The sequence below is a fragment of the Chelonoidis abingdonii genome, chromosome 6 (genome assembly GCF_003597395.2).
Source record: "Chelonoidis abingdonii isolate Lonesome George chromosome 6, CheloAbing_2.0, whole genome shotgun sequence".
NCBI classification, from domain to species: Eukaryota; Metazoa; Chordata; order Testudines; family Testudinidae; genus Chelonoidis; species Chelonoidis abingdonii.
The window spans coordinates 73,013,819-73,037,633 of NC_133774.1; the positions used below are offsets into that span (position 1 = coordinate 73,013,819).

At 42.3% G+C, this 23,815-nt stretch overlaps 1 protein-coding gene across 3 annotated transcripts; it reads left to right on the forward strand.

Moving 5' to 3' along the window:
- The first annotated feature begins 3,212 nt into the window (after positions 1 to 3,212).
- SRP19 (signal recognition particle 19) lies at positions 3,213 to 14,276 on the forward strand. Of its 3 annotated transcripts, XM_032768258.2 has the most exons (6): positions 3,225 to 3,337; positions 4,855 to 4,939; positions 5,974 to 6,049; positions 7,738 to 7,809; positions 11,857 to 11,968; positions 13,617 to 14,276. In XM_032768258.2, the coding sequence occupies exons 2-6, from the start codon at positions 4,935 to 4,937 to the stop codon at positions 13,748 to 13,750; spliced, it is 399 nt and encodes a 132-aa protein (XP_032624149.1). In that variant the 5' UTR covers positions 3,225 to 3,337; positions 4,855 to 4,934; the 3' UTR covers positions 13,751 to 14,276. The 3 variants fall into 3 exon arrangements, with proteins under 3 accessions (XP_032624150.1, XP_032624148.1, XP_032624149.1); XM_032768257.2 differs by lacking the exon at positions 4,855 to 4,939 and having other exon boundaries at positions 3,217 to 3,337; XM_032768259.2 differs by lacking the exons at positions 4,855 to 4,939; positions 7,738 to 7,809 and having other exon boundaries at positions 3,213 to 3,337.
- The last annotated feature ends 9,539 nt before the right edge of the window (positions 14,277 to 23,815 follow it).

Consider the following 23,815-nt stretch of genomic DNA (forward strand, 5'->3'; position numbering starts at 1 on the left):
ATATAGGATAAACAGATTTCAGTGGTGTTTTAAAAGCAGTACAAATGTGTACCATGCAGAAAGACCACCTCTTAATACTCTTTATGCTGGTATTAATATGCTAATTCCACTATTCACATGAAAAAACAAGTGTGTAAACTACCAAATGCTACAACATAAAAAAGGCAGTTTGACAAAAGTGTGGCTTAATTTAAGTGTTGGAGTACTGCAGTAAATGGATATTTTACAAAGACATCAGCAGGTTTATTTCTTTCCTAGTTGCCTTATATTCATATTGAATGGGAGAAGGACAGAACAGAACCCTGCAGCCCTTTCATGTCATACTCCTCACCTCTGATGAACAGAGGTCCATAATTATGTACTGGGCCCTCTCAAACAGGAGCTAAACCAATCTGAAATGATCCCAAGTGCTCTTGCTAGGGACCATAATCACATCAATATCTCATGATCAGCAGTATCAAAGGCACCTGAAAGATCTAATACAATCAAGAGGAAGGGTGAGCGGGGGCCTTGGGCTGGCCCGGTGTGGGCAGTGGCTTGCATGGGGGGGCCCTCAGGCTGGCTTTATGTGGTTTTCTCTTTGGGAAAATATGGTCACCCTAATCAACAGCCAACCCAGGTGAGGGAATTCTTCTTTCTTCTGCTTACCTCTCAGTACAGCCCTTATAGCTCTTTAACCTCTCTTACTCTAGTGGGTTTTTTAAGGTCCTTTTTAATTTGTACACCTCCATCCGTAAGTGAAAGCTTCTGATCACTAACCATGAATTTAAAAGGAAAGTATGACAATCAGAGAACTCAACAGAATAAGATTAATATTTTCATTAATACATTTAGTTTAAAACATTTCACTGTTAGTCATTTGGAGCCTGACCAAAGCCTATTGAATTAATGGATTCCTTTCCACTGACTTCACTGGGCTTTGGGTCAGTTCCCTTAGCAAACAGTATCCCAGGCACTTTTTTGGTTTATATTCTCAGATTGGGACAACAAATGTGTAATTTAAATTACAACACTGATTCCTTCTGACTCATAATGTGATGTAGTGCTGAATAATATATGCCTTACGTATAGGCTTGGCAGAATTAGATTTTTTTTTTTATAATTTTGACAGATAACATCAATTTAAGCATATTTCTATTTTTATTGATTTAAATTCACAATTGCACACAATTATGTGGTTTAAGCATTTTTTAATGTTCAAAACTTTCGGAGTTACTGGAAATAGGGGGAGGAAAGATGAGGGATTCTGAAAATAATTATAGTAAACTCGATTCAAAAAGTTAATGCTTTTATAATGGTTAACTGTAAACATCACGTCAAAATATACAAAATATATATCCTTAAATCAAACTGATTTCTTAAGCAGCACGTGTTACTTTTCCTATCTGTACCTCTTGATTATCAAAATATTTTATTATTTTTAGGTATGGTGAAATTGACATTTATTGATAATCTAGTCCTTCCAAACCCATACTACCCCCTACTGTGGCTCTGTCTCTCACACACACACCCAGAGTAGTGTGGTTTTGTACTTATCAGGCAATTAAGTGAGAAAAATAGAAGGGGTTAGAGATCCAGTCTGTCTTAAGGGGTATGGGGAATCAGTGTAAGTCACGTAAATAATTGTGTTGCAAGCCTCTTTAAATTTAATATTGAATTGGATGATCACAGCAACACTTCACCACCACCCTGCTCCCACAATTTCAAAAAAGTAGGGATGTGGATACAGAATTAGCACTGTCAAAGGTTTCTGTGGTGGTAGCATCACCACTCTTGCAGAGACTAGCAGGCATGCCAGTACTTTTACTTTCAACATTGCATGTGTTTAATAAAATAGTTGGTTATATTATACAATAAGGTCCATCCACCTATTTACTCCAGAAAATAATGGATTTTGCAAATACTGAAGCTCTACCCTATAGGCAACCTCTGCCACATAATGCTCAACTGTGAGCACAATTCAGTTTTTGGGGTGCTGACCCAGTGATACGCAACCCAGCTACCCACAAACTAAACCCTATCCTTACTAAAGTAAGATGCTGGCGACACTGCCCTACCATGCTAGTTCCCTGCCCCTCGTGTGCACTTTGACCAGCAGGAGTCCTGCCATAAATTATCACCATATTATGCCATGGACTAATGGGAGTGGAAGCTGGTCCAGAATTGCCGACCCCAGGCTTTCAAAAATCATGAGTCAGCTACCAGGGAGACATCAGATTATGTGACATACTATGTGATTTTCACAGAGGCTTGGCTTTGAACTTTGGGTTTCACGCTTTGAAGCTTGAGTCTGCAACTGTAGCAAACTATTTCAAGGGAAGCGTTTGCGGTGAATCACCTGCCAGCAGGACCTGGGTTTTCAACTCGACTAGCACCGGCCTCTGTACTAGCATGGCCAGCTTTAGGCCTATTCCACCAATTCCCCCGAATCGGGCCCCACGCTCATTGAGAATCCCTTCCCTGGCTAGAGACACCTTTTTAATTTTTACTCACCTGGCGGCACTCTGGGTCTTCAGCAGGGGGTCCGTCGCTTGCTCTTAGTCTTTGGTGGCAGGTCCTTCAGTGCTGCCGAAGACCTGGAGCGAGTGAAGGACCCGCCGCTGAACTGCTACCAAAGACTCGGAGCACAGCCCGCTGAGTACAAGTCCCACGTGTTTTTCTATTCATCCCTGCTGGGGCCCCATCTGAACTGTTCGAATTGGGCCCCGCACTTCCTAAAGCACCGCCGGCCGCTCCCCCATCCTGTGTTGCCCGGTGGAGGGCATCGCAGTTCCCTCCATCCATCCCCAGGCAGAGGCTCAGGCGCTGCTTTGCCGTGGAGCCCGGGCACAGCCCTGCCGCTTGCGGACAGAGCAGCAAGGGCCCGAGCGCAGCGCCGAGCAAGGCCCGGAGCAGTAGCGAGCTCTCAGCGCCCCCCGCGCTATGGAGGTCTAAGCGGACTCCAGCGTCCTAAGCCGTGAGCGATGCAACGACGGAGGCAGCACCACTCCCACCTCCCCCGCCCACGGCGCGTTGCTGACTCAGGGCGCGTGCGCCCGCAGGAAGCTGTTCGCCCGGCCTCCCGATTCAAATGTCGCGAGAGTTAAAGAGCACGACCCATAGGATGTCGCTTGCAAGGTCTTGCTTGAGTGACAGTTCTGTGATCCAATAGGAATGTGGCAGCCAAGGCATCCGCGATTCTGTGGGCGGGCCACCCTCTCGCATTTCCTGCTGGCCTGACCAGAGCTCTGGGTTTGTGAGGAGCGAGCGCGTAGTAGTGAGTGATAGCGGGGGAGGCGGTGCACCCCCACTACCCCGCTATGGCCTGGGCTGCCACCTCTCCGGCGGACAAGGAGAGGTAACGACACCCGCGCTCGGGGCAGTCCCTGTTTGCGGTACCTCAGGGCGGCTGCGGCTTCCGCGCTGCTCGGTCGCTTTGGCCCCTGCGTCGGTGGGGTGTGAGGAGGCGCTGGGGCTACTCTGCGCGCGGCCCGTACTCGCCCTGTAGGCCTGGTCCCCCGGAGCAGGCCCCGGGCGGATGGGCGCTGCCCCTGGGCTGCTCCTGTCTATGGAAGGGGGATGGGACACACCTACTGGGCGAGCGAGTGACAGCTGCGTGCGGGGCTGGGCCCACAGCACTCCGGGGGTGGGGGTGGAAACGTGTATGGGGCTGAAGAGGGGGCGCGAGAGAGTGGCGCGGTGTAACGAAGTGATCCAGGGTGGAGCGGGCGATAGATGCAGCCAGAGGCGTATACACTTACGCCCAGACAGTGTTACCTTAAATGAGCAGCGCTGCGAAGTCAGGCACTCAGAGCTAGCACCGGCGACCTTAAATCTGTCCGCTTGGGCGGATACCTTATGCTACAGCCTTTGGTTACATGGTCACAGAAATACCCCCACTCCACCCTTGGACCTGCTAGTGCCTCATTCAGTGGGCAGGATGGGCTGTGCTCACTTGGGGAGCCACTATTCAGTATTTTGTTTTCTCCTTATTCAGTGTGCGGCCCTAGGCCTTATGTGCTGTACACTATTCAAATCCTACTCTGTTGTTAATTTTCTCATGGGCTTTTCTATGGGATTATCACTACAGTGTCAGTGTTTCATAGAGATTAATTTTATCTTTGCAATACTCCTGTGAGGTGAGAGGTGATAATATTCTCATTTTACCCATGGTGAACTGAGGCACAGAGACTGGAAGGTGAAGAGTATCCACTAATTTTAGGTGCCTGGGACCTGTTTTTTTCAGGATACTTAGTGTTATATAGCACTCTATATATTTAAGCACAGATCCCACTGATACCTGTTGCAGGTGTGAGTGCTCGGCATTGAGTCCTAGGGTCTCAATTTGGGCACCCATAAAATGAGGAACAAACAACTTGTGACAACCTATGAAAGGCTGGGTTTAAGTGACTTGATAAACATCACACAGGAACTCTGTGGTAACATAGGCGCCGACTCCGTGGGTGCTCTGGGGCTGGAGCACCCGGGGGGAAAATTAGCAGGTACTCTGCACCCACCAGTTGCCAAGCTCTCATCGCCTCCTTCGCCGACTCCCAACATGCCACATCCCCACTCCTCCCCTTCCATCCCAGTGCTTCCAGCCTAACAGCTGTTTGGCGGCACTTACAACTTTCTGGGGGGGAGGGGGATGCAGCATGCTCAGAGGAGGAGGTGGAGAAGAGGCAAAGACTTAAGGGAAAGGAGTGGAATGGGGGTGGGGCTCGGATGGGAGAAGGCAGGGTGGGTGGGGACTTTGAGGAAAGGGTGGAATGGGTGTGGGGCCAGAGGCGAGCACCCACTGGACAGTCGGGAAGTCAGCACCTATATGTGGCACATTTACTACATACTTTCCAATTTTGGTGACACATAAGGCAGGAATTCTGCAGAAAACAGTCTCCTTTACTACACAACCCTGATTCATTTCTAGAGCACAGTCCGTCCATCCTGTGCACTGAATGAGGTATGGTCCTGTGGCAAAAATAGGAGTTGTATATTTAAAGATAATGCACATGCGCAAGAGGGCTGAATCAAGGTTGCCCAGGCAACCTTAATTCAGGCATGTCCTAACTTTTGAATGCTTGTTTTTGCAACCTTAATAATGTTCTTTTATTGTCATTTGTTGTATGTAGTTGCCTAGGTTTTAAAAAAAGCAAACTGAAAAAACAAACTCCATCATGTAGCATCATACTGATAGCTATATGGTTCATCATCAGGGTTGAAACCTTTATATTCACTCCATGTACCTCTGCCACTGGAGTAACTGATAAAAATAGTAGGTTGTCATTCTCTGTGTAGATCAGCACTAGAGGTGGAGAGAGAACACACTTTGCCAATAGGTTTCCCACGTATTTGCATAGATGCATAGCCCCATCATTCCCAGTTCTCCCTCTTCTGCTCCAATTCTGGCAGTGTCATATAACGGGAAAAGTCTGGCAATTTCAATATAATCATCAGTGTAGAGAAGGTGAGTAAGGAATTCCTGTTTACTCTTTAATAATGCTCAAATTTAGGTTTCCAAATGAAATTGGAAGATGACAAATTAAAACTAACGATTTTTTGTGTGGTTTGTTTGTTTTTGGATAATTAGACGGTGGAGTTATCTGTTGCAAGATATTAAACTCTGGAGCTTAGCAGGATTTAGCAAAGGAATTGATTTTTTGATAATAGCTTTCACAGCTGCTTAAAATAGGACAAAGTTGTACGGGATATAAATACTCATGCTTCGGGGTTTTAGCTAACCACTAATCTAGTATTAGGAAGAATCTCTCCCTATGGTTATTCCATCATTGTCCACGGTGTGGTTTTTTGCATCTTTCCCTGAATTGTCTGGTACTTTCACAATCTTGCAATTTTACTAAATAAACCAATGGTCTGATTTGATATGACAGTTTCCAAGTTTTAGAAGTTGGCATTCCTTTGGTTTTTTTATGTGCTTTAGAAGATATTACAAAAGCTAGTATTTTCAGAACTTATATTACTTTTTTTTTTTTTTAGATTCATCTGCATCTATCCAGCATACTTAAATAACAAGAAGACAATAGCAGAAGGAAGAAGAATACCTATGGACAAAGTAATTTGTGGTGGCATGGGAAAACTAAGTTTTGTTTCACGATAGCTTGGAGGGAGTTTGGGAAGGAACTAACAATTGTGGACAAGGCTACTTAAGTTTTTTTTGATGAGAAGGAGAGGAAAATTGATGATTAAATTCTGTAACATATTTGAAGACTGACCACTGGTGTCAAAATGTGAATTCAATATGGGAAAGGCTGGTTTCAGAACCTCTGATTTGTCACATGAGCAAGGCTCAAACACATCAGCTGGGAGAGATTGGATGCAACCTTGAAAATCTCTTGAAAACTTACTAGTACAAAATCTTCTTGCCCATCCTTGCAGTGATGAGGGAAACAGATACTGATCACCTGGGCAAGAAGGATTTTGTAAGGCTGCCTTAATAATTTGCTTGTAATTTGATTAGTGGGTGTTTTGTACTATTGTTTTGACCCTAGAGGCTCCCTGTAATATCAAGGATTATGGGAAATAGAACACATTTGAGTCACTGTCTGTAGTGTACCATTTCTTGTCTGTTACATCTGTGTCTACAACTAGTGCTTCAGGATCCAATAGGAGCCCAGCTGATAGTGGAATAGACACATAGTATATGGCTTACAGAGAAGTGATTAAACAATGACTACTATTCTCCATATACTTTCTTAGATGTTTTTCCTGTGATAGCAAAAAGTCAGTTGCTTTAACTTGAACTAGTAGGTAACTCTGTTACTTGAGTGATCAGGCCTTACATCTCTCATAACTGATGCTGTGGCCTTCTTTTCCTTTCTCTTCAGTCTGTAGCTGAATCCTTGGCAAGAGATGCCTATCACTAAGTCAATACTCTCTTAGTTCCTCAGTCTGTAACTGAACGTGTGTCTACACATACACACAAACCCTGCAGCAGCAAGTCTCTGAGCCTGGTCTTATAAACTCAGGCTTGTGCTACAGGCTAAAAATAGCAGAGTAGACATTCCTGCTTGATCTGGACCCCAGGCTCTGAAATGCACCAAGCAGAGTGTCTCTCAGAGCCCAGGCTCCAGCCCAAGTGAGAATGTCACACAAGCCCAAGTCTGTAGGCCCAGGCTCTGAGACTCATTGCTGCAGGTTGGTGTTTGGGTCTTGGGGTTTTTTTTCCCATTCTAATTGCTTAAGCCACACACAAATCTCTTACTCCTATCTCACTCCAAAGAAACCAAAATTGTTTTTCTAGAGTGCTAACTCTTACCCCACTTCTTCTTGGGTTCCCGCCGAGGCCTGTCCACAGCTAATGTTGAACCCATGCTGCTTCTTTCCTCTCCTTTGGTGCTTTGTTCCTTTCTTTCTGATATATTCCAGGAAATGTACATGCATTGGCCTGCTAAACCCAGGGTTGTTAGTTCAATCCTTGAGGGGACCACTTAAGGATCTGGGGCAAAATCAGTACTTGGTCCTGCTAGTGAAGGCATGGGGCTGGACACGATGACCTTTTGGGGTTCCTTCTAGTTCTATGAGATAGGTATATCTCCATATATTATATTACATAAGTGGAGAAGCAAGCTGATTGTTTTCCCTGATCCATCTTTGTGCCCTTCCTTTCCCTGACTGCTGCTTCCCCTGAGGAATTTCAGGAGCTCATCCAATCAACACCTAATTAATAAGGCTTTTTTTCTCAGTAGTAGAATAATTTTTTTTGAAAAGGCAATGTAGTAATTTAAAACATTATTTTAATAGGCCATTGAAAATCCCACATCTACAGAAATCCAAGATGTATGTGCAGCAGTTGGACTCAATGTGCTTGTAGAGGTAATGTGAAACTTTATGAATACATTAAAGACTTATTTAAAAAATAAAAATAAAAAAAAATGCTTAGAAAAACTATTGTCATCAACTAAGTCTTCTCATTTCTTTGAATATAAGTTAACTTAATACTTAAGGGGATGTTGGAAAAATTGGAGAGAGTACAGAAAAGAAATTTTAAAATGGGAGGGCTATAGAAAACACCTTACAGTGATAGATTTAAAGAGCTCAATCTGTTTAGCTTATCAAAAAGTACATCATGAGTTTTCTTGATTAGTGTTTAAGTACCTTTATGGGGAGAAAATACAGGTATGAAAGGGCTCATTAACCTATTGGAGAAAGGCATAACAAAAAACAGTGCCTGCAAGCACGGCCGTCCCTAGGTGGGTGCAGGGCCCGGGACAAATCAGCTTCCCTGCTAGTCTCCTCGTGCCCACGCGGCTGCTATTCACCTCCTCATCCCGCCTGCCTCCCCGCTAGTCTCCTTGCTGTCCATCCGGCAGCTCCCTTTCCCCCGCCTGACCGCAGCTCTCCTCGCCATATGCCTGCCCGCCTGCCTCCTCACCCCTTTCCCGCTTTCCACTCACCTCCCCATTCGCCTCCTCATCCCTCCTGCCTGACCTCAGTATCAGGACAAATAGTGTGCCGATCATACATTGGTCCGGACGTGGGACAAAGGGCTAAATATTGGGACAGTCCTAATTTTATCAAAGCACAGGTCCCCAGGCAGTCTCCCTGATTTACACTACCCAAGGGATGGCTCTGGCTGCAAGATGAGGCCTGACAAATTCAAATTAGAAATTAGGCACAATTTTGTTAACATTGAAGGTAATTAGCCATTGAGACTAACTAGTAAGAGAAGTGATGAATTCTCCTTCTCTTGGCATCTTCACATCAAGACTCGACGTCTTTCTCAAAGATATGTGTTGGCCAAATATAAGTTATTGGGTTTCATACAGGGGTAACTGGGTGAAATTCTGGTCTGACCTCCTATATGTCACAGGTCATAGATGTCTCTTTTGGCATTAAAATTTTGATAGTTTAACCACATTGGCACTTAAAGTGCAGTTTGACAACAGAAAAGAGTAATTACTCCAGTACCTTACATTTACAGTATTCATTTTTAGGTTAAACTTATATCCTCATAAAAACACTTAGGGTTTTCATCAATAAGATCTTCCTTTTAATGTATGCATTCAAATACCCTGACAGCATCCACCAAGTCACTAGTCATAATTAAATATAAAGAGATTTTTTCTGAGAAATAAAGAACACTTCAGTTATTCTCTGGTACATGAAATGCCGATTAATATAAAATATAACCAGTAATGCCATAAAACTTGCTCATTCAGGTACAAATTTTGCCAGCACCGTCTTAAATTTTCATAAATCAGATTTTTTCTTTAATCTGTACAACCAAAGTTGCTAGCATTACTGTAACAAAAATTGGAAATTAAGTTGACAGTGATATATTTCAGAGCATACATACTTTTATCATTATGCTTTCAGTGATCTGTCTGTAATTTTTTTTTATTATCCCTTGGAGACACACAACTATTGTCTTACTTTTGTAACAGGAGCAAAGCCAAATAAAAGAGAAGAAGAATCTTTACTAGGAATTACAAAGGGTTTCAGAACTTTCAAGTGAGCATCACATTTTTCAGTAGCAAAAGGTTTTAAGATTAGATTGGTTTCATCAGCATCTTTGGGAAAATTTAAAACATTAGTTGTTTGAAAGGAACTGTCAAGAACCTCTGTCTTACGACGATTGCAGTAGTCCCCTGTAGCCTTAGACTCTGTGAATCTCTGATGCGTATAGACATTCCCTGGCCTAGACCCAGTGTGCTGGATAGGAGTTATAAAAGCCCCTTGTCCACCTGGGGAAGAGTTATTCAGCTGTGGTGGCTGCATAAGACAGCCTGTGGCTCTCACAGGTCAAGCATGGGAAGTACGATGGAGGTAGGGCCATAGCACTGTGTTGTGGAGCTGCTCAGAGGCACCCCACATGAGGCTGTTCTAACTTTCTGCCTAAATTATGCCAGGGATGGTTTCAGTGCTCAAACTACCCAGAATCTCAAGGATTTTAAAGCCACCTTTGCCCCAGGCTTTGAATGTGCAGGATGCAATCTTCCCTATTGTCTTGAAGAATGTCAAAGGTTTAGATCTTTCCCCTGTGTCTAGACAACACTTCCCTCAGTATTCTGTATAGATTGCTTAAATGATGCCACCTTCATTTCTAAATTACAAAATTCTAACACAAAATTGACAAAACCTTAATCAGATTTATCAAAATGCAGTGTTGATAGAGCACTGAGATGTAATGTTTCATACTCCTCCTTTCAGATAAGCCACACACTCTGACAGAAGTTATCTCTGGAACTTTGGAAGCAGTGACTTTATCAGGATGTTTAAATACAAATAGGTATGCAGCTAATTTACAAATAATTAATTTTCTTCTCATAACTGCTAGTACATTCACAGCACAATAAACATTAAAATGTGTTGTTTTTTAAAAAATCTAAACAAAACTTACACAGAAAATAGACAAACATAAATAAATAAATTGATGGTAATGTCTGTTTAAAGATAAAATCTTAATTATATTCTTCAGTAATGTAGTAATACACATTGTCATACTTGAATTCTAAGCCCTCTAAATGGTTTCCGTGTGTCATAGACTCAGGTTTTTTTGTTATTTTAAGGTCAGAAGGGTTCATTAGATCATCTAGTCTGACCTCCTGAATGTCACAGGCCATTAAATTTCACCCAGTTACCCTGTATTGAGACTAATAACTAGGGCTTGGCTAAAACACATCTTGATTTGAAGTCTCCAAGAGATGGAGAATCCACCACTTTCCTTTGTAGCTTGTTCCTCTGGCTAATCACGCTCACTGTGTGGGTTTTATTGTTTTTTTTAATTGTGCCTAATTTGAATTTGTCTAGGCTCTAACTTCTAGCCATGTGTTCTTGTTATGTCTTTCTCCACTGGATTATGGATCTTTTTATTACTCAGCACTTTCTCCCCATGAAGGTTCTTAGACACTGTAATTAAGTCATCTTTCAATTTTTTTGATAACCTAAAATCAGACTTCTGAAAGGAGTACCATAGTCTGGAAAGGTTGAGAACCACTGAGCTAAACAGATTGAAATTTCACGGGCATTTTCTCCAGTTCTCAAATAATTTTTGTGGCTTTTTTTTCTCCACCTTCTTCAATTTTTCCACATCCTCTTTAAAACGTGGACATCAGAACTAACAGGGTATTCCAGTATCTGTTTCACCAGTGCTAAAATCACCTTCATACTCCCTTCACCCTCTATGTTCAGTTGTCTGTCCACTACAATTTTTAATCTTTTTTCAGTCACTGCTTTCCACGATGCAGTCCCCCGTTTTGTAGGTGTGGCCTGTGTTTCTTGTTCCTACATGTATAACTTTGCATTTGGCTGTATTAAAATACCTTTTGTTCAGATGGGCCCAGGTTACCAAGTGATACAGATGGCTCTATATGACTGTCCTGTCTCTATCATTATTCATCTCTTCGCCAATCTTTGTGTCATCTGTAAATTACTTTTATCAATATGTCTTCAAACTCCTCTCTGGTTTTGTGCTGTATGAATTATTTTCTGAAGAGAAATCGGGGTGAGGATAACTATTCTGCTTCCTTTGAAAGAGTGTTCTTCTCCAGTGTTTTAACAGTATTCACTTCATCCTCACTAATCCAACCCACACCTTGATTCCCTTAACTTCTGAAATTTTGTTCTGAAGTTATTTAGTATACATACCACTGGGTTAGTTGTAAAGTTCAGAGTATGATCATATTTTCCCAATAACCATGTCTGACCGTTCACTTTCAAAGCATGTACATAAAGTCTACTTGGCTGTAACGTCTCCCTCAAAAAGGTGCTCATCTATGAGCTGTGTTCACTTGTTATGGGCATTTTAGTATATAGCTATTTTAAATTTTTGTTTTTTAATGTTTGATGCTTATCTTATAAAATGCCTTTCTGCCTCTTAATCTCTAGTTTAACTATGTTGTTCTTTTTTCCACTTGCTAGAAGAACAAGTTGTACCCTAGAGAGTGGAACCGTGATGTGCAATATAGAGGCAGAGTGCGAGTTCAGCTCAAGCTGGAAGATGGCAACCCATGTTTACCTCAGTTTCCAACACGTGAGTGGAGTATTTGTTGAGGGGGTATGTGCAGTGAGAAAACTTGAGTAACTATATATTCTTACCTACTTAGAAAAAGTTAGTCTGTTGCCATAGTGTCAGTCTCTCTGTCTCCCACGCTAATGTAATTGTAACCAGTCTGTTAAAACATTAATAGAGAACTTTGTCATTATGCATTTTTAGATCCTACCATTTGAAACATTTGGCCACTATAAGCCATATAAACTGGTAGCTAAATGAGATGAGTCTGTTAGTGAGGAAGTGATTCTGTTTTAGAGTACAGTCTTCAGTCCTGTTTTTCCTTAGATGGTGCTTCATTCTCACTTTAAAAATTGGGAATTAAACATTCTTTTGCTACTTTAGTGTACTGTATTGTAGTAGAAGGTTTCTCTCCAAAATCAAACAAAAATCTGCTTTAAAACTACTATATTTCACTTAGTCTTTTCGTGTGTATACTGTTGTCATACCGCTGTTAAATTTCAATGCAGTTGATAAATTGATGTAGTAATCTGTTTGATATTGCAATTTTCTGTCTAAAATGCTCATAGGAAATCTAAAATACTAACTGGCCTAACTAAAGAAGCCTTGTTAATGTTGACAGGTAAGTGAGGAATTAGTGTGCAGAAAAGATAGGGGCAAAGACTAATCTACAGGGTGGGAGAACGAAAGTGCTGGAAACTACAAAGTGCTATTGATGGTATGATGGCCTCTTTAGCTCTACTGATCAGAAGGGGAAGCTAGAGCCTTGGAGTCTTCTGGTGGGAGCAAATAGTTGGATCAGCATCTTGCTCCCCTGTAGCATGTTTTGGTTGTCCAGCCACTTGTCCTTCTGAACTCCAGACTAGCCACAGATAGTTACAATATTAGCATGTCAAGTCCATATAAACAGAAAGCAATGTGGTGGCTTTTTTGAGGCTTGGTCTTCCCCTGCATTGTTACCTGTGAAGCGAGTAACTGCTATGGGGAAGTGAGGGGAGGGAAGGGGGCTGCACCTCGTCTGTCTGTCTGTGCAAGCTAGTCAGCCCTTCTCAAACTGTGGGTCGCAACCCCATTTTAATGGGGTCGCCAGGGTTGGCATTAGACTTGCTGGGGCCAAAGCCCGAGCTCCACCACCCAGGGCTCAAGCCCAAGGGTAATAGGGCTCAGGTTACAGGCCCTCTCTGGTTTGGCCCCTGTCCTGGGTGATGGGGCTTTGTCTTTGGCCCCCATGAGGGACAGTGAGGCTCGGGAAGGCCCAGGCTTCAGTCCCCCCTCCTGAGGTCGTGTAGTAACTCTTCTTGTCAGAAGGGGGTCACAATGCAATGATGTTGGAGAACCCCTGAGCTAGATCATAATCTGATTAATAAAGAGCAACTCGATTCTTTGATTAGGTCCAAAATTACTGTGACTTTTCTCTAGGCTTGCTCTGGATTCCATTAGTTCTAATGATTCAGTTTAAAACTGTTCTGCACAAGTTCCCCCAGCAAGCACTGAGTGCCCTACTTCCAGAGAGCACCCAGTATCCTACCCATACAGGGGAAAGAAGCAGAGCTGGGACTTTTATCCAACTTGACAGGGGTTCCAGGTAGGCCCTAACATTAGCTAGGGATTCTAATGTTCAGAGTGTTACAAATGTTCATATAAATTAACCCTTGCCTTTTGTTTCTAGGTAAATCGGTGATGCTGTATGCAGCAGAAACAATTCCCAAACTGAAAACAAGGACACAGAAAATGGGAGGTAGTGACCAAAATCTCCAGCCAGGAGAGGGAGGCAAAAAAGGCAAAGGGAAGAAGAAGAAGTGAGCCTGTCACTGGCATAATTGTTACTTTATATAGTCATTCTGCGACAAATATGGATGGACGTTACCATTTGTGAATCTGAACTGAGATATGAAAACAAGAAAACTGGTGAAGCTGTACAGAATTGTCTTCAATTTTTTACTGAAATGGAATGCATGTATTGTGCCTGCCATTGTGTAACAGTATTCACAGAACTCCCAAATCCAAAGGTAGCAGCTAGTTTAAAAGTTACAAACAATGTAGACAATTTGAGGATGGAAATACGATTCTTTTCATGGATAAATATGCAGTTGTTTGGCTTTCAAAATAAGAACAAAGTCTATTTTATGCAGAATGGATATTTGAAGTTGATTGTTTTAGTATAAAATGTATCTATGCTGATAAAGATAGATTTGTCTTAAGTCTGGACCCTATGTATCACTGTACTAGGAAAATTTACAAAAGTTATCATTACTCTGTACATTTCATTTTTAATCATTCATAAATGTTAAGTCTAATAAAGGTGGCAAAAACAAATTTTGAAAATCCAGTTGTATAAAATACTTTATTCAGAGCTTCATCACTGTTTTTTCCCCCAGAGTCCTATTTGAAGAGAAGATATGTTCTACATCTCACTCCATTAAAAGCTTGTGGCTGGCTGCATTCTACTGTGGGATAGGATGTCAGACTCTCTTATGCTGCCATGGATATGAGAAAGGGCTTACTGACTTTAATGTACTTTCATCTTTAAAAAGTACCATCTATCTTCATTCTTACAATCAGATATGGGAAACAACTTTATTAATCTCATCATAGACAAATATCTGTTTTTGTTTTGTTTTGTTAGAGGTGCGTATTGCCTTGGTGGGGAAAAGTTCACTTGGTGCAGAAGCTTAAGCTGATCTGGATTCATCAGCTGTGGGGTGTAGGATAGAATAAGGAAGACTCTTGGAAGGAAGGGCCTCGCAGAGAGTAAAAAGTGCACTTTGTAAGTTCCAGAGGAAGAGATGGTTTGTGAGCACGAAGGGGGAGAGATTGGAGAGGAAAGAGCAGAGCCTGTTCAATAAGGGATCTCATGTAGGTCTTTTTCCTCCACTTACATGTTGAGTGAACCTCCATGTTTATTAAATAATCATTCTGTCTCTGTTCAGGAGAACTCTAAATGAGAATATAGTTCTGGTTAATGTGTTTACAGGCACTGGAAACTGATCAGTTTTATTTATATACCTGTACGTAAATTGTGATATTTAGGATGATATTCTTCTCTTCCCTCCTGCACGTTTTCCCTGACATGCATCTTTTATGTGGTAGCTGTTTAAGCAGTGTTAAAATATATGGAGTGTTAGATTTGACTGTGATGGATTATAAAATCACAAGGATATGCTCACTTAATTTCAGTTCCTATCTCACTGACCTTGCAGTCCATCTCAGCCAGGGATTACTAACGTGTGTGTGTACCACTGTGAGGGATCAAAATGCCTGGTTGTAGGGGGGGAGGTTAATTCTGGATAGCATAAAGACAAGCCCCACAAGAATTTCAGAGGGTAATCTTCAACTTTTATTAAAACATAGCTAATGTATGATATACTGTGCAAAACAATGCGAGTGTCTCCAATTTGACTCATTAATGTAGTATTGAGGTTTTGGGTTTTTTTTAAAGCTGCTTACAAAAAATACATAAAGCACTGGCCCTGAAAAGTGATATGACAGTTGTTTTATGGTAGGTTTTGACACTGGGTTTGGAAAATTTGGGAAAGTAGATGCTATATTATACACTTGCTATACAGTCATTGCTTTTTCTGTTGTAAGCAGTTGAAATACAGCTAGGTATTTAGTGTGATAGCTGATTAGTATTTTCTCTATGGGGGTAAAGTGTATGCTAGGACATTCTCTGTCATGAAAATATAGCTATAGTATCTTAGAGTCTCCATGCAGATTTTAGTTTTTATATTACCTGTTTCTTCTGCTCTGTAATTCAGTGTCTTGATAGCTCTTTGGATATCTTACCTGCAGGTGGCATGGGGAATTACTGACACTTTCTGGAATCAGTGCCAGTGGAGTGGCTGTTACTTTGGGCAATCTGGACTGATAACACTTAATTTCCTATATAGTCTTCTAATTGGGAACATAATTATTTTTCTGTAACAGTTGAAATCTGTCATGACTACTTTTAGATTTTGCACAACTGCAAAGGGTGAGAATTTTCACTTACTAACTACACAATACATACTTACACATTAATTACACTGTTTCATCCTTGTTGCAGCTGTGCAAATTTCAAAAATTCATGACAAAACTAGAGTTGGATAGCCAAAGGTACTATGGAGTTCATCCAGGGTAACGGCAATAACTCACAAGGCTAGCTGCATTAAAGGGGCCTGAAGGCCACAGAAGGAAATCAGTTGGGGGGGTGAGGGGGCGTTATGTGGTTATTTTAAAACTTTGAATTATAGAGGCTCTCTGTGTGAGCCATGCATGCATAATCTACTGTGAATTATTCGTGGAGAATCTGTTTGTAAACATACACTGAGATTTCCAAAAGTAACAGCTAAAGAAGCAAGCTGCATCTATATTGAATGCTTGAACGTGAACTGATGGAAGCCTTACCACGTGAATGCTATGTGGTTGGGACACTGTAGGTGTATGTCTGGCTGAGCAGGATGATGGTAAACATGGGGTGCAGTCAGTGGCATGCTCTCCTAGGCAGTGGCAAATGTGGCAGGGATTATTACTTTAGTCACCGTTAACTTCCATTCTGTACTTTATATGTCTTTAGAAAGGGTGGGGTTATGCAGTTGCAATGGGGGAGTGAATGGCAGTATAATTACACATCATGCTAGAAAGGAAGAGGGGAGACATGGCATTTGTGCCCCAAATACTGGGGCTCAACACTGTGCTATACCTTCTTCCCCCCTCCTGGTAGCTCCTGTCCACTGTTGAGGAGGGATTGACTTTGGTTTTCTGCAAAATGAAAGCCCCAGGAACATTGTCCTTCCTGCACGTAACTTTCTAAGAGGAAAAAAAGATAATCTGGCACCAGGGTTTTGATATGTAAAGGCTAAGTGAGGTTCCTACCTAATTCTTATCCTTGTGAACAAAACTTGAATGTTCAAATTTAGGCAATTGGTATTTTAAAAAATGTATGAGGTTAAATACTGATCGGGTGTGGATCTGCTGTTCATAGTGGCCAAGAGTACAATTCAACCTCTATTTTGGTGTACTGTCAGGATAAATAAAAGCATTTTAATTACATTGCCACCTTGGTTATTAAATGCAGTAAATATGTTGTAAAACAAAATTAATCCATGTTGAGATGGATACTTTGCAATGACCATACTGTAATGCTTTCACAGAGGTGACTGACCTCATAACCCCCTAAACTGATTTGATTAAATGAAACTACCCAAACATTGTTCAAAGTTGCTAGGTACAAAACTGGCTGCACCTTTCAGAGGGGTAGCTGTGTTAGTCTGTATCAGCAAAAACAACAAGGAGTCCTTGTGGCACCTTAGAGCCTAACAAATTTATTTGGGCATAAGCTTTCATGGGCTATAACCCACTTCATCAGATGCATGGAGCGGAAAATACAGTAGGCAGGTATAAATATACCATAGATAAAAAGTTGGGAGTTGCCGTACTGGGTGGGTGATCAGTGCTAATGAGGCCAATTCAATTAGGGTGGATGTGGCTCATTTCCAACAGTTGACAAGAAGGGGGTCAATATCAACAGAGGGAAAATTAGTTTTTGTAGTGCTAACAAGAAATTGCAGAACTGGAATTAATTTGTAAACGTGACACCATCAAATTAGGCCTAAATAAAGACTGGGAATGGCTGGGTACCTGAGTATTGTATTTTCCACTCCATGCATCTGATGAAGTGGATCATAGCCCACCAAAGCTTATGTCCAAATAAATTTGTTCATCTCTAAGGTGCCCCAAGGACTCCGCTTGTTGTTTTGGCTACACCTTGTACCTAACAGCTGGTGTTTAGAGAATTAAACAGCTGACAGTGTTTTAGGCTTTAGGTTATTCTTCACTCACAAATAAGTTTAGGAAAGTGTTATGTATAAAGTGGCTTAAGAGCAGCTGCTGTGTGTGAAGACAAGTTTAACATGAGTGATCCAACCACCATAAATTGTTTCAGGAGCATCTTGAAGTTAAACTTTGACCCTCTTTTCTGTGAGTTGAAACAGATTAGCCTGTAATTTTCTGGTCTCTAGGCTTCAGTTTTGAACAACTTTTCAAATGCTAAGAGCTGTAAAAGACAGCGAAGGCATCAGACTGTTAGGGGATACTGATCCTAAAACCTACTGGTCTTTTTGTTTGTTTGTTCTCCTTTCCCATGACATCCTTCTCAGGCAGAATGGAAATTTCAATAAACATGCTCCGCTCGTATGTAATGGAATCTCAGACTCTCCTAGATTTCAACAACAACTTCTCTTAATAAATATTTGGAATAAAATGTCAGTCACTACAAAAAAATACAGTGAAACTTGGACAAGAGACCACACTTAGTGAAACACCTCTTGTTTTATGAGCATGGCTTAATTTAAATGTTTTCATCATCCTTTCCACATCATCGTGTACATAAGGCAGCAGTTAAATGGCACCAATCATCTCTAACCTAGCTCATTTTTCCAGGGCTTCTATACTTAGATCTAATGATACTGCTTTACCCCTTATTGTGCTATGCAGTGTGCCTTTAGGGTAACAGCCTTTGTCTATTGCCTGGGGTCCCCAAAGAAATACTTATTTAGGAAGCCTGTTTTGGGGCAGAGCCAGCACTAGGCATAAGCAGACTAAACAATTGCTTAGAACCCTGAGCAACTCCTGAGGGGCCCCCTATTTGCTTTTTATTATGGGGGGGGGGTTAATGCCAAAAATATTGCTACTTAGGGCCCCCAGTGGGCAAATACCTCTGAAAGATGTTCTATATAAGTCCATCCCTTCTTAGGGACAGCTTTGTCTGTAGGGGTGAATCTAAACTGAGTAAGTATGATTCTGTTCTGCCTTTTTATTAGAGGGCCACCCCTATTTAAACAACCAATTTGTCAATTAAGATGGATTGCACTGTATTCATAGCGAATATAGCTTTTTACTTTATAGGTAAGGACATAGTGCAGTTGTTTGGTTCAATAGCATAATAGATGTCTACAAAATTTACTCCTCAAGTTGTTACAGCTGGCTGGGAGGGGGAAGAACTTCTCCAGATATTTTCCTCTCAGTTGTGAAAAACTGAACGATTCCCTTGTGTGAGTTTCATGTAACCCAGTCATGGATCCTCTTATTTATTTTAAAAGAAGAGGAAGCAGATATTCTAAGTGCCATATGAAAATCCTATTGGAAGTGTTGAGACCAACAATTCAGGAAGTAAACCTGCTTTGTTTCAAAACCTGGGTGATAAGAGATGACTTTTTAAGGAATTCAGGATCTGGCATCCATAGTAGTTCTTAACGTAGCTTACACTTTGGCCAATGAGAGTTTACTGGCATGAGGACAGTAAAAACTCACTCAGGTCCTCAAAATTTGCTGCTTGGAGCTAAGAAAAATGAGTTCTTCAATTGCTTGCTCATCTCCATTCCATATTAGGTGTGTGTGCTCGCCACATGCACCGGCGCCTGAAGTTTTCCCCTTAGCAGTGTCTGTAGGAGACTGGCTCTGGCGCCCTCTAGAGTGGTGCCCACATGGCACAGTATAAGGAGCGCTGCCGGCTCCTCCCACCCTCAGTTCCTTCTTGCTACCAGTGACAGCGCTGGAACATCTGCTTTGGCTAGTGTTTCATTCTCTGTTCTTGCGAACTTTGAAAACCTGTAAAATAGTTATAGTTATTAGTTTCTTAGTTAAACCCTTAGTAGTAGTTTTCAACAATTTGTTAGTCCTGAACGGGACTCAACCAGGGGACAGGGCACGCCCTGGTCCACAGGCTTTAAGCCCTGCGATTGCTGTAAACGGCTTATGCCTGTCAGCAATCCAAATACCAGCTGCCTAAGGTGCTTAGGCAGTGCCATATCTGCAAGTCCTTTAAACCTAGGACGAAGAAGGAGCATGAAACTCATCTAAGGGTGCTCCGAATGGAATTGGCACTCACGCCAGCACTGAAGCAGTGGTCTAACTCCACACCAAGCACCGGGGCCTCCATGTGCACTGCTCTGCTGGCACTGTCCATGAGCCAGCACCGTTCCCCCTCCATGGCTCCGGTCATGAAGCCAAAGAAGATCGTGAAGGGATGATCTCCTACCTCCCGCAAGGCAAAGGGGAGGGCTGGGGGTGAGCCACAACTGGTGCTGGGCAGCTCAACACCCCCTTCAGGAAGTCAGGCCCCAGCTCAAGTCGAGCGGTGCAGCCCATCCTGTACTTTGCCTGTGACTCCACATAGCAGAGCAGGCCATGACCAGCTTCAGGTGCCGTCGATGCCCAGAGCCCTTCAAGCAGCTCAGGAGATCCTGATGCTCCCAGTGCCGCCCACACCGGCTCTAGCAGTACCCCAATCTCAGGGAAAACCCACTTTGGGACATATGCGTGTGTCCCCGCCATTGCTCACCCGTGGAAATCTGTCATGCCCCAGGACTAGAGAGGCAGGCTCAGTGGAGCCCCCTTCAGTCCCTGCACTGGGGACACTGAGGTATTCGAGGTATTCCTCGCTGGTGGATTGGCACAGACCCTCTGGGCCACGTGCCACCTGGCAAGATCTCAGGGACTGGCCCCGACCATCTCCAACGGCCTGGTACTGATCACGAGACCGATTGGGGAGCAGAGACCACCAATTGCCCAGTTGTCATCACCTGTCTCCTAGGAGATTGCCATTTTCAGGAGGTACCTCCCGACAGCTGGCCTGTAGTGGCTGCTGGTCCCGGTCAGGCAGCGTGAGGTATAGATTGCTGGGTCCACTGAACACCGTCGCTCTCCAAAACCCCAACCAAGATGGCCGACTCTCTTGGACAGGTTGGCTTCAGGTCTCAGCAACCAGCACTGGTCAGACAAGAGCCACCACTCCACCCGTTCCTGGTTGCGTGGTACTGACCACTCTGCTTACAGCTCCAGCACAGAGCAATGTTCCCTGGCTGGGAGACAAGCCCTCCTCAATGGCACCAAAACCTGTTCCATAGCCCTAAGGGCAGCAGCTGGTGCCAAAGTACCTGTGGAACCCTTGGGGGTTCACCCAACCATTCCAAGCTCCCTGATTGGTGTTGGGCGCCTTGGACAGGCCAGTGGCCTCGGTATCCCATCCCCCTCCAGTGCTCAAGGCTTCAGGGGGAAGGACCCCACAGGTCTAGGAGGACCCAGGGGAGAAGCTGCTGGACCATCAATGGACATGGAAATTCCCGCAGCACCAGCATCATCCTCATCATCGCCAGACAAGGCTATCAGAGGGTCCCCTCACCCAGTTCCTCAAGATCACACCAAAGCGAACCAGGAACTTTTGAAGCGGGTCGCTTTCAACCTGAGGCTTCAGGCAGATAAACTGAAAGAGCCCTTGGACTCTCTGTTTGATGTCCTCTGCTCCTGCCAGGGTGGTCCTACCCCCTCATGAAGGGGTTTCCCCTCTTCCTTGGCCCATATCTCTGAGGTCCAAAAGCAAGTACTTTGTGCCAACCAAAAGGCATGAGTACTTATACTCCCACAGCCTCTAATTCTCTTGTGGTAGAGGTGGCTAACTACAAAGAGAGGCAAGGGCAACCGGGGCCATCCCAAAAAATAAAGACTCAGGGAGGCTGGATCTCTTTGAACATAAGATTTATTGGTCTTCCAGCCTTCAGCTGAGAGTGGCCAACCACCAAGTCTTTATGTGGCAAGCCCTGGCCAAGTTCAAAGGGTCGTTCTCCGAGGCTTCCAAGAAGGAGTTCCGAGCGACCCTCAATGAGACCACGACCACAGCCAGGGTGGCCCTCCAGGCGGCATCAGATGTGGAGAGCACACACACCTAATATGGAATGGACACGAGCCACACATCTTGAAGAACACCAGTTATAGAAAAGGTAACTAACTGTCTTTTTCCTCCAAGTGGCAGTATTGGCAAAGGCACAAATCCATTCCGGGAATTAAAAGGCTTTGTCCCATGTAAGTGTGGAATATCTTAAAGGTACTGTTTCTCTTAAAAATAATAGCCAAGATTGTTAAAAGCAGGTGCTTTAAGTTAGGTTCCTAAATCCATATTTAGGCATCTAAATAAGATGCCTAATTTTCCATAAACACTGAGCATCTTCAACTCCCACTGAAATCAACTACTGAATTGGTTTGTTTAATGACAGAAAATCAGTTCAATTAGTTTCTCTAACATATTTTACTTTGGGAATTTTAAATAAGTAATTGTATGTTAATTCAAAACACTTCCTTTGGGAGTCTGATAGCTGTACTTAGCTTTTGCTGCCATAGCAAAACAATATGCCTTAATTTTTTGTATATATATATTTGAAATTACAAGTCGTACCATTTAAAATCTTTTCTGTTTTTCATAATGCGACTCTTACGAGTCATCTTTATTCTCCTTTAGAAGTCTCAAGATCTTTTCTGTATTTGACAATGTGACACTAAGCTGTTATATCCAGTTCCTAACAATATTAAGCAACATTTTATACATAAAATATACATGATAAATACTATAATCTATTTTACTATATGTAAAATAATAGGAATTTTATTAGTAGTGAAAGAAATCTACCTAGGAAAAAAAAAAACTTTGTGCGCTAATAAAATGTTTCCACTATGTTTTAGGAATACTATCAACTTGATTGTTTTTAAAATAACAGATTTTTAATATTGCTGTTTTTCTGTTGTGCTCTTTAAATAGCATGTCAGCTCCCCGGTCAACGTCAGAATCTCTTTGGCCGGAAAGAAACATGACTGCATAAAAATATACAGCAAACTTTTTAAAAAAATGTCAAGGATTGCAGGGCGTGTAACTTGTTTTTTATAATAATGTTTTGTGTTACTTTAAACTAGAATGGGTATGAAAGTTTCTGACAGAAGAGCAATCTTTTTTTCAAAGCTGACAGTGTCCTTGTAACACTTTCTGTAAATCTGCAGATAAGAAGATTGATATTAGGCACAGAGCAAAGACTGCTTTGAAAAATGAAGTCACACAATGAAAGAAAAGACTTCTTAAAAATGAAAGAATTCAGCAGTGAGATTATAAATAGGCACTTTATTTACTTTTTCAGGTATTTGAGGACCGAATCTGCTACAGTGGAAATGCACACCCTTGCACTCAGCTCTTGATGTAAAGAAAGTGAGTGAGTTTCAAATATTTTATTTTAAAATGTATGTTTGATTTGGGGAATGGCATTTAAAAATTACTATGTGTAATTTTCCATCCTTATCCACAATGTGCTTGTCACAGAGGACAAACTTTAAGAAAACAACACATAATACAAAGTGTACAATGCTCACTTTATTTTTATTACAAATATTTGCACTGTAAAAAACAAAAATAGTATTTTTCAATTCACCTAATACAAGTATTGTAGTGCAATCGCTTTATCATGGAAGTTGAACTTACAAATGTAGAAATGTACAAAAAAACCACTGCATTCAAAACAAAACAATGTAAAACTTTAGAGCCTACAAGTCCACTCAACCCTACTTCAACCAATCGCTCAAACAAGTTTGGTTAGAATTTGCAGCGCTTCTTATTTACGCTGTCACCTGAAAGTGAGACCAGGCATTCTCATGGCACTTTTGTAGCCAGCGCAAGGTATTTACGGGTCAGATATGCTAAACAGGCATATGCCCTTTCATTCTTCAGCCACCATTCCAGGACCCGGGAAGTGTGAGTGCCACTGAAAATCAGCTTGCGTGCCGCGGGTTGCCTACCCCTGATCTATATCTTGCAACACCGGCTACAACAGTGCCATGTGAATGCCTGTTCTCACTTTCAGGTGACATTGTAAATAAGAAGTGGGCAGCATTATCTCTTGAAAATTGTAACCAAATTTGTTTGTCTGAGTGATTGGCTGAACAAGAAGTAGGCCTGTGTGGACTTGCAGGCTCTAAAATTTTACATTGTTTTATTTTTGAATACAGTTTTTTTGGTACATAATTCTACATTTATAAGTTTCACTTTCATGATAAGGAGATTGCACTACAGTACTT

Excerpts from the sequence above, each read along its gene's own strand:
- SRP19 (XM_032768257.2), top strand. The coding sequence starts at position 3,300 with ATGGCCTGGGCTGCCACCTCTCCGGCGGACAAGGAGAG. Across the intron at positions 3,338-5,973 it reads TCTCCGGCGGACAAGGAGAG|ATTCATCTGCATCTATCCAG; the intron begins GTAACGACACCC and ends TTTTTTTTTTAG. Across the intron at positions 11,969-13,616 it reads TTTACCTCAGTTTCCAACAC|GTAAATCGGTGATGCTGTAT; the intron begins GTGAGTGGAGTA and ends TTTTGTTTCTAG.